The sequence below is a fragment of the Leptonotus elevatus genome, chromosome 4, assembly GCF_054856555.1.
Source record: "Leptonotus elevatus isolate MCC_2025b chromosome 4, RoL_Lele_1.0, whole genome shotgun sequence".
Classification (NCBI taxonomy): domain Eukaryota; kingdom Metazoa; phylum Chordata; class Actinopteri; order Syngnathiformes; family Syngnathidae; genus Leptonotus; species Leptonotus elevatus.
In genome coordinates this window covers 14,096,455-14,107,707 of record NC_141242.1, presented here as the reverse complement: position 1 = coordinate 14,107,707, position 11,253 = coordinate 14,096,455, and the positions used below count along the sequence as shown (strand labels likewise).

General features: G+C 41.1%; 1 protein-coding gene across 1 annotated transcript; it reads right to left on the bottom strand.

Annotated features, from left to right (window-relative positions):
* Nucleotides 1-207: 207 nt before the first annotated feature.
* Nucleotides 208-10,486, bottom strand: neto2b (neuropilin (NRP) and tolloid (TLL)-like 2b). Its single transcript, XM_086074115.1, has 12 exons — nucleotides 10,240-10,486; nucleotides 8,362-8,418; nucleotides 6,407-6,565; nucleotides 6,067-6,315; nucleotides 5,791-5,838; nucleotides 5,585-5,712; nucleotides 4,925-5,026; nucleotides 3,365-3,491; nucleotides 2,072-2,185; nucleotides 1,788-1,918; nucleotides 1,602-1,694; nucleotides 208-792 (listed from the first exon to the last, which is right to left on the bottom strand). Exons 1-12 carry the CDS (start codon nucleotides 10,247-10,249, stop codon nucleotides 349-351), a joined length of 1,662 nt encoding a protein of 553 aa, XP_085930241.1. The 5' UTR covers nucleotides 10,250-10,486; the 3' UTR covers nucleotides 208-348.
* Nucleotides 10,487-11,253: the final 767 nt, after the last annotated feature.

Sequence of the window (11,253 nt, the reverse complement as noted above, 5' to 3'; positions counted from 1 at the left end):
GCTTGTTTTAACGACTTGAAACTGGTTTTCATCAATCTGTTCCTTTTAATAAAAGTATAAAAATAACCTCAACTGCTTTGCTAAAACAGACGACTGACCTCCATCTTGATATTGATGTTTACATCAATCTGTGTATGTCACGCGGCTGTAAAATTGTTGATTCAGTGTCGTAGCACATATAAATAAATGGCTAGATCACGTCGCATATAAACAGTTGACCAGAGAATGATTTTAATCGGAATGATAAAAAAAAAAAATGCTTGCATGTAAACCTGGCTGATGAAATTAACACATATTTAATAACACACTTAAAAGCTGACATGTTGTAGTGTTACAGTTGTAGTTGTATTAAAAGTCCATAGATAAAGATCTTTGTTGGGCTATCTCGTAGCGACCTCTCCTATTGGCAGCCCTGCGTACGTACACGTCGTACCCGGCACCGTCGCCGGCCTCGTGGTCATCTTCATGGTCCTCCACGACGCGATGGTGCCGCTCCGCCAGGCTGTACTGCGTGTGAAGGCTGGCGGCGGCTTTGACGCTAGGCCAGCTTTTTTTACGCAGGCTGCCGGTGGAGCCGCACAGAGGAGGCGGTGCCCTCTGGACGTCGCCTCGGATGGAGGTGAGCTCCGTAGAGCCGCGGGTCGCCCCGTGAGCGCTTTTGATGGAGTTGAGCGAGGCCTGAGAGCCGCAGTGGTGCTCGCGAACGCAGCGCGAGCCTGAAGAAGACGACCTCCTGAAAGCCTGAAGGGACTGAATTTCCTCTGGAAGATCTCCCAGGTCCCCTGATAGCTTCTATAAAACAAACACCACTCACAAGTCAACTTTTTAAAAATGTTAATGCTAAAACACTGTACAATGGTACCTTGAATTACAAGTTTAATTCACCAACAAAAAACTAAAAATGGCACCTACCACATTGTCTTTTAAAAAGTCATAATAATTGCAAAGAATGTAAAGGACGAAACAGTTTGAAAGCCCATTGAAATTGTGCACCTTTCAGTGTATAAACCTTGGCCACCAGGGGGCATGATAACACAGACATACAGTACATTAAAAAACAAAGTTTGCAGGAGCTACAGTAATAATAGTCATTTGCAGAGAACACAGATATATGCCTTGTGAGTATTGTTATATTGTCTGTTTACATGTGTCACTACACCGTTTGTATTTCAATATCAGGGATGCGCGAGTATCAATACCAGGTGTTGGTATTGGGCTTAAAAGTGGTATTGAACCCCCCTGTTAAATATAATTTGTTTAAAAGATTACATAACTTTGATGCTAGTTTTGTTAGCCAGTCTTGCTATGTATGATAGCATTAAGCTAGCAGACTATTGGAAGTTAAGTGGTTTGGTTTAATACATAACGTTGCATTCTCTTTGCTTTATGTTTAAACTTTAACTAGCAATGGCAACAAACAGCTTGAAGCAAGCATGTAGCCTCTTTTTGAAGATTTGTTCACAATCTGACAAACTTCCAGTACGTTAATATGTAATGAGAAGAGAATCGATGAGGAATAGAATCAATAAGCAATTTCGATAATGGAATTGCTTAATTCTTACCGTAAGATTAAATCCAAGTCTTGAGTTTAACCCACTGACCTTTTCTCTGAGGGTCAAGAGTTCATAGTGCGGCGGCTCAAACGGCGAGTGGTAGTCCCCACGCTGAAACAAGTTATTCTTGCGTACCAACACCTAAATTGCGAAATACACACAGGCAGTATTTTGAACATGAGGACACCTTTTGGAAAGATTAAGCCTTTGAAGATGAGATCATGTGATCACCACCTTCTTGCGCGGCTGCTTGATCTGCACCAAGATGGAGACGATGAGGAGCAGCATGACCACGCCCGTGGACACGCAGATCACCGTGCCGTGAGTCCTCGTCATGTGCTGGAAGATCCCTTTCTGCTTCTTCTCTGTGCCACAAAAACATCTAACTTCATGTCTGCCAACCGGCTTACTGTATAGCTACGGATATTACTTTCAAGATAGAAAGGTAGACCATGTTAGACGCTCAAATGACCATATAAGTTGATAAGATGTCACCAAATAAAAATCCAATGTATAACCTTTGCAGTTGCTTTCGTCCCATGGAAAGACGCAGTTTTGGATGCCGTTGCACACCAGAGAAGTGTTGATGCACATGTTACTGTGACAGAAGAATGTGCTGCCTACACATGGCGCTGCAACACACACACTGTATTGTTAAAGGAGAACTAAACACTATATACAGTATTAGTGCTGTGCACAAATGGGTGGAAATTCGGACACTCGTTTGAGTGGGCGTGGCAAATTCAAAATCAAATCCAAATTTGCGGACTTAGATTGGAATCATTTTGGTTACATGTTAATTAACTGTTTAGGGTGAGTCCACTTTCTATGAGTTACAGACTTAAACCATGTGGGAACATACACATGAAATCATACTTGATGTTCTTTTGACAATCTTTTCAAGGCACCGTGCAAATCTTCTCCAGTGATTTGATGTAAAGCAAACACAAGTTTATCTCAGAGTTGTTTTCTACCCGGTTGTTAGTTCAAACACCAACAGCGCAACAGTAGTTGCCAAGCTATGCAAAGACATTTTCAAAAGCTATGGTCTTATAGCCCCGATTATAAAATTACATGTGATCTATCTATCTATCTATCTATCTAGTTATGGCGGGATTCCGTTCCTACGCTGGCGATGTAACCCGTCTTTTGACTTAAGTCAGATTTCCCCATTAAAGTCGATGTTTACATCTTACTTAACCCGAATTCAATGTTGATTTAACATCTTTTGCTATCTGGGTATCAATCGCTATTTAAGTGCACTACACTTACCATTTAATATTTTTGATTACGTTGGATTTTACTTTGTTGGACTATAAGGGCTTTGTCAGGAAAAGTACAATAAGTACATGATTCAAGTTTATTTGGGGCTCGTTCGTTAACGTGAACGAGAATAGGAGTGCTGATAATGGCCCAGAGTCCACGCATTAATTAACATTTATTTATTTATTTTGCAAGTACACGTATTAATACATTGTATGTGGCAAAACTACTCAAAACCCTGTGTACTGATTAATATCGCATTTGTGGAACAAAAGCTAAACAGAATAATTCATCCATCTCAGGGGACAGCCATGTTGGACAATAACGCCCTCTGCTGTTGGTCCAAATTAACGTCACACCTGCTCTCGCGCTTGCATTGAACGTCTCGTGACCAAATCCATTAGTGGACTCCCCGTGTATACTGGGATAACTAGCATAACTACAGGATGATGACATGATGGTTTGAACCCAGATTTGTAAAACTGGTTTTCAAACCATCATGTCGTGAAGCTCGCGCGTCGTGAGTAAAAAGTAGTTTGTTAGCTCACGGTCAGCGAAAGAGGTGAACAACATCCGAAAGCGACTGAGTCGGCTGCTCTCGTCCGCCCACATCCTCACCACGCCCACACCCGTGTCCAGCATGATGTCGTTGGCCACGGTGCTGCAAAACTTGGCCTGCAACCAACATAGTAATACAACATTTTCTGCTAATGAGTGCTTCATGAACCTGTACAAACCTTTTTAGTAGGGGTGTGAATTGCGAAGTAACTGGCGATTCGATCCGTATCACGAGTCATAGGTCACGATTCGATTCGATTAGTCCCGATACAAATCTATCAATTGATTATTGCGATTTTTTTTTCCTTTTTCACCCAAATTTAGAAAATACTAATCAGTAAACTTACATGTACACTGTAAGATTTGTATGAAAATGTATGTATTTATCTGAAACTTCAGGCTTATAACTGAGCTACTGTTTCTATTTGAACAGCTCTGAAATAAAATAGGTTTAATGTTCCAATGTTCTTCCAATGCTAAAGTGTGAACCCTAACCCTAAGTAAGACGTTTTGTTGAATATTTCCATTAAAAATCGCTGTTTAAAAATCGATTTGTCCGCATATAGAACTGATTCGAGAATTGTGCACTGTAAGATCGCGATATATTGCCGAATCTATTTTTTTTAACACCCCTACTTTTTAGAATGTACCGTTCACCTAAACCGAATACTTCAGAATCCAGCTCGAGTCGTGAGGTTGTCAGAAGACCCGAGGAGTGATCAAAGAGAAGAAAGGAAAGTGAAATCCAGCACCGACCAGACATTACCTACTACCCACGGGTTACCAACCAGAGTCTTTCACCACCAATTACTTAATTTTGTAACAGCGGAGCCTATGGATGAGGAGTAAAATCTAGTGAATGGTGTACAGGGAAAATAACAAGAATCAGACACTCCTAAAGAGACAAACTTAGTGGTCAGGGTCTTTGAAAACATTTTCTCACAGGTATGTATAAAATGTTTACTAGCTTTGTCTATGAGTAATTTATCAAAACATGATTACTAGCCTGCTAACTAATGTCAGCTCTATAGCACACACTTAGTTAACCTGTCCGTAAGTGAGTTTCCGCTGCATCTATTTTTTAAACAACTTAACTGTTGTTTACCTTACGGCCAACATTCTATATCTCTTCCAAGCAATTTAGCTTACGGAAGATATGCCGTAAACAGACATTCATGAACAAATTACAGCAGTTGATTAAACCCTCGCGCACATAAAAACAGACTGCAGCAGAAAATTGGTGACGCCTGGTGATTATTTTTTTCTTTTTTGCTAACATTTAGTTGCAGAACGCCACACACTGTGCAATGGTTCAGTCGCTTTCGACCGTGTCAGGTAGGCTGCAAGATCTTCTTTTCGAGGGACACTGCACACATTCAAACTAAAGGCTAAAATCATAATTTAAGACATTTCTATAAAATTCTATTGTTTTCTCAATCACTCAGCCTTTGGTCACATGTAAGGTTTTCTTTACTAGTGGTGCAATGTGCATATTTGCCACACAGAAGTACATTGTGATCAGTACACTACTTTCAACGTTTGGGTATGACCTTGAGGTCCTCAATAGCGTTGCTTCCATCATAAACAGCCACAAAGTTCTTCTTGCATTCATTGGAGTTCTCCATCTGGTACTCCAGGAATCTCAGGTAAATCTATAACATGTAATGACAACATGGAGGAACTCGGGTTTGTAATTCATCATAGTCGACTATAACAATCATGCTTCGTTACCCCAGAAAAGCACTCATACCAAAATTACTATAACACTTATTACTAGTGATGGGAAAATGAAGCTTCATGAAGCACTTGTGATATGTTTTGACTCCCCTAGATGGTGCTCTTGGTTTAAATATAAAGGCGAGTGCAAAGGAAATTGATTACATTTCCACTGCATCTTTCAACCAAGAGTGGCATCAGAGGAGTCAAAAAATATTACAAGTGCTTCATGAAGCTTCATTTTCCCATCACTACTTATTACTTGTTATGATTGTGCATGAGAAATGACACGATCACACCTTCTGTCTCTGATTGGTTGTATTTCCTCAGCCGCAAATTGCAAATTAAATTAGAGGCATAAGATGTGGCCACAGAAATATGAGTCAAGTCATATTGACGGTTTAAGCGTATATAGCGCAGAAAGTTTTTTTTTTCTTTTTGTTAACTGTAAACACCCCCTTTAATTTGTGACCATGAACAAGCAGGAGTTGCACCTTGTTGTTAGTCGGGGCGCGTATGGTCCAAATGCAGTCAACGGCCTGGTCGGGCTTGACTTTGTACTCCTCCTCCACTTGGCTGGATCGGATCAGGCCGTCAGCCCCGGACAGCTCAAACTGACAATCTGGAGGAGGAGCAGGAGGAGGACCACTGAGTCTTCTGCACTCTATTTTCATTGAAGAATAAGTCATTGATAAGCTACCTGGGATGGGGTTTAGGAGCCCCCCCACATGCAGATAGAACTCCGGGTCTTTGCATGGAAACAAAAGAGAGTACATTTGAGTTTCTAGCAGTCATTTTTCATTCTCAAATTGGCAAAGTGATCTGTGGGATGAACTGACTTGTTGAAATGTGGAAAAGTAAATATACTTTTTTTCTTAATGATTTGAACTGGTTGTGAAATGTGTAAGAAGAAGAATGTTTTTTTTGGGGAGTAATTCTAACATCAAATAAGAAAACATGCTACAAAAGCAATCACCTGCTGTGAAGCTGTAACGAACATGAAAACCGATCCCCTCCAGTTCTTCGTCGCTATAGAAGCGGATCCACATGAAGCGTCCACTTGACAGGACCAGCCCGGGGCAGGTGGAACCGCAGAAGCGGTTGATCAACGGCGAGAAACTGAAGGGGCCGTCACGCACCTCGATGTGGTCGAAGCGACACTCGAAGGACGCCTCGATGTAGAAGGACTTGTTGAACTGCAGCTCGATCCGCTGCCGGGGCAGCGCTGGGGGGCAGAGTGAGTCACGTGGGTTATTATGAGATGGAACCTGCTTCCCTTTAGCTTTTTAAAAAAATATATATATTAATATTTTTACCTTCTAGCACATACAGGCACTCTTTGTTGGGAGGGTAGGTATTGGGGTAGTTTGGAGAGCTAAAGCTGCCACCCTCTGCGTGCTGAATCCAGTTCCCACAATGGCGAGAGCGTGGTGGCCTTTGAGACGGTTTCAGCCCTTGAGATGCAGCACCGTTACCTGCACAACAACACAAGTCTTTCTCAAATTGGTCGGCGCCCCTGGGGATGGGAGGGGGTGGGGGGCACGGTGAGATGCCAAGTGGGGTGCGTCTGACCCATGGAACATGTTTTTTCTTGCCTTACTAGAATAAAGTGTAATTGCACGTCCAGTACAGTAGGTGGCAGTGGCACTGTCATTATCAGAGAGTGCACATGGAGTATTAGCTCCTCTGCAGACGTGTACTTATAACAATTTTATAGACAAATGACACTATTTATAGTCATGGCAGAGAGTTGGGGGGGCATGAAATGTTTTATTCTTTTTGGGGGGATTTACAAAAAAAAATTTAGAAGCACTGGTCTAAAGTAATGTGTCAGGCGTTTTTTTTAAAGCTACTGAACGCAGAAAATTCAATTTTGAATCGCTACTGCCACCTGTTGATGAAAACAAAACAGCACACCCCCTTCTTTACGTACACAACACACATATGACGTCACATCCGCAAACAGAGGGCGGGAAATTCGAACCCGAATCCAGTCTAAAAACTATTGGCCAGAAGCTTGCAGGAGTACCCACTGTAAACAGCTATGGTGTTAATCTACCAATTAGAATGAGTTTCAGTTATAAATGGTCAAATAAAAAGGCTATTGTAAAGATATTTTGGGCCAAATTGTTACAGAGAGCAGCTTTAAGTACAGACACTTGTGTAGACTTGATAAATAAGAAGTACTGATTCAATTAATTGACTTGAGTGAAATTAAAACAGAACCGACAGAAATATACTTAAAATCACCAGAAAGTCAAAATACATAAACCTTGTAAAGTGTCATTATCAGCCCTGTAGAAGTTAGCAATGGAAAAATAATCCAAGTAAATGGAACGAGGATTCAAAAGTGAACCTTTCGCTTCGATCTGGGGGTGTGTCCTTTGACGGTGCATGGAGCCAACCCAGCTGTCAATCAAATACAATTACTACAACCTGGGAAAATGGATGCTACCTCATCTAAGCATTTTTCTTATGCCTACACATAACGACATAGTTGGGCCATGAAAATAAATACATTAAGGCCTCCTGCGGCTGGAATATATCCCACAAGGTTTCCGCGCAGTGACAACGAGGCGCTCAAGAGTGGCTTTTGTGGTCGACTATCATGTGATGAAAATCAAGTCATAGCTGATGGTAAATGGTACTTCATTTTTATAGCACTTTTCCACTTTACAAGGTCCTAAAAGAATTTTTATATTTTGACTACTCATTTACCTACTGATGGTGCCGCATGGGGGTTCAATATCTTGCTCATGGCTAATTGGACATAGTGAACGCTACCTGGGATCAAACCCACAACCTCAGGGTGACCTCTCTACCACTGAACCACCACCCCATGATTTATGACACCATGGATATTTTTCAGTGAGTTGAAAGATGACTTCATAGTTAAAAGGTCGATACAGAAGAGTAATATCGACTCGTCGATTAGCTGAGTTAAATCCGCGGATCTACTTTTGTACTTAAGTACAGGAGTTGTATAAGTACTTCTACTTTTACAAGTGCCTGTACTTTTACCAAAGTAATTGTAGGCCAACTCAGTGAGTTGGGCACAAACACGTTTGCAAATTTTCAGTCCCGAGATGAAACCCTGCTCCAGAGGCAATTCTTTACGAGCCAAGAAGTTCTCTTTGCTGACATTTCCATAATTTTGCATTTTATCAAGGGGGTTACAGCATTTCCCCGGGAGCAACAGTTCATATATAAAAAGACAAAAGATGTGACATGCATGATAATGTGTATTTCTGCAAGCAGATTTCAATTTTACCTGCGGTCTTCTGAGCCCGAGCAAATCCCTCCTCAATGAAAAGGAGAAGCATCCAGACTGTAAAGGAAGGCCACAGGCAGAGAATAAAAGAAAGCCAGACAGCACTTAGCTGGATTTGTTTGTCTCCACTTGTTATCTTTGGCTCTGAATGTATATGGCACGCCGGGTTCCAGAGGGAGGAATAAACACACAACACTTGCGCCATCTGCTTGTTCAAGTCTCACTCATTTTTCCACCCTCCTTATTATCCATCCATCCGTTTTCCATAGCTCTTGTCCTCATTAGGGTCATGGGTAAGCTTGAGCCTATCCCAGATGACTTTGGGGGAGAGGCAGGATCATCACAGCGGCGTATACAGGAGAAGTACACAGAAACTACTCACAATCACATTGCCACAATTTAGACTGAACCTAAAATGCATGTTTTTGGAATTTGGAAGAAGTCGGAGTGAAATGCTAACTCAACACAGGAAGCCTGAAACTGAGATTCAAACCCAGGACCTTAGAACAGTGAGGCAGTAAGCACTTTTTTACCGTGTTGAAAAATTATATTCCTTTTTATGGCAAGTCATCTAACTTAGCTATTTTCCTCAAGTTGTCAGAACATCTTTCAGGTTGCAATGTTGCCTGCTTCGACGAGCCTCATGTGCAAAGGCAGCGAAAACATCAAAAGAGCCAAGCAATCACACGTTGTGCCACATTTGCGTCCATTACGTAAAAATCTGACCCAAATAGAGCATGGAGTCCGAGGGTGCTGAAATGTGCTGCGGCTTGCTGCCACTGTGCCATGTGATGCTGACCCAATGCAAGACACAGCACATCGCGACTTTTCAAGAACATGCCAATGATGCGTTCAATGGCATTTCAACTTTTTGAGTTCAGTAGGTACACTTTTTTACAGTCTAATAAGGCTCTATACAATAGATGTTTACAAAATATGTTAGTCATATGTTTTTCGTCTGGTTGTAGTTTGCAATGTTGTGGAAGCGCCCTGATTCCCACTGACAGCTTTTTTGAATATATTGATGACGTTACCCGATGACGATTGTTTAATGATATGAGAGTAGTTTTGCTGTGTTCTGCAATTTGAATCACAGTTGAAAGATGGATCAAATATGCCAAGTCATATCACATGAGCTTTCACAACACGGCAAGTTATTTAATTAATTAATTTATTTATTTATCCATCCTGATACCAAACGTTGAATTATTCTTCCTTTTTGTTTTGTTTAATCTTGAAATGTTGTCTTCTTTTTATCCAGAGCTATATAGTATTGTACAACCACAATACATTCGCGTATTCTTTACTTTTTTATTTTTTTTTTACAAAAAAGGTGCCCAAAAAGAAAATTTTTACTAAATTGTTTATTTATTTGTTTTTTAATACAAATACTCTTGTAACTTCAAGGGATACTTGACTCATTGAGCCATTTTCAGCAGTAAAAATTGAATTTGATAACTGGGCTACATTACTTTTTGGATACAATAATACCGTTAAAAACTAAATTTTCCACTAGCTGTCGACTTAAGATGGCCAAACCCAGAAAACAGGTGAGCCATGATTGGTCGTTACCTACTTCCTCAGCACAGGTGTTGCCATCTTCATTCGACAGCAAGTGGAATAATTCATTTTTAAAGATATTCATTGTATAAAAAAAATAATGTAGATATCAAATTCATTCTGGACAAAATACTAACTTTTAACTGCTGAAAATGGCTCAATGTAAAAAAGTATTCCTTTAACACATTAGTGATGCGCTCGCACCTAACACGTTCATGCTAATGAGAAGATCTAAGGAGCTGCCCAAGTATCTATAAACCGCTCTACTCTAATTTAACAAAAAGAAAAAAAAGGGAAAATAATGAATATCTTACTCACCTACATTCATCCTCTCTGCTGGGAGTTTGGGATGCTTTTATGTGAAAACCCAAGCGACAAATGACATGTTTACATCAATGCCGTTGATACGCGAATGATGAGGACAATTTGATCTCCTAATAATAATCCCCGATGCCAGCAGACGTGCTCCCTGCTGGGGGGAACTGAAGCTCGCACATCACACAAGTCAAGATAACAAATCAGCGGAAGAAAAGGAGGAGGATGCCACAAGAGGGGTTTAAGACTAGACCAAACTGGAGCTTGAGGAGAGAGAGATCATCGCGCATGTGCAACAAGACCAATACTGTACTTATGCATTACACTGAACGGTACTTCTCCCATTTATTAGAACTTTTGATCATGTTTGTAAACAACAAACACCAGGGTACTTCCAGGTGATAGAGAGAGGCTAACTACAGTTTTCCTCATCCAGAAGTATTTGTGATGACTTTGTGAAAAAGGTCACATTGAGATTTATCATTATTATGTTTCAAACCAACTCATTGTAACGGATTTGGGCTGGATGACACATGAGCTTGCTAAAACAAAGTGTGTGTGACTCGAAGAGTTTCTATGAACGCCAGCTGCGACGCCGCAGCTGCCACCGCGGGCGATCCACTCGAGACATTAGTGGAAGCAGACAAAGTTCAAAACAAGAGCAAGCAAAGAGGCATTAAGGGCAAGAACCGTCGCCACGGCAACCCCCGATGGTGTCTTGCCTGCCGGTTGTGATGTAATCGGGTGCCTAGAAAGCAAACGTTTAATGAACTAAGGGGATCAAAAGTGAGACAAAATCCTCCTTCTTCCTGCTTTGGACTCTCTTCCTGTGTGGCAGCAGGAATCGTGGTGCGTTGTTTAAAGCCCCTTGTGTGAGCCAACGTAACAGCAGGAAAGCTTCTCTTTAAGTATGAGCATGAGGAATACTAATACGGTAACTGTAGTGACACAGATTATGCTATTAATTAAAGGTGTCAAAATCAAGGCGAGGGGGGCAGATCCTGCCCATTACAATTA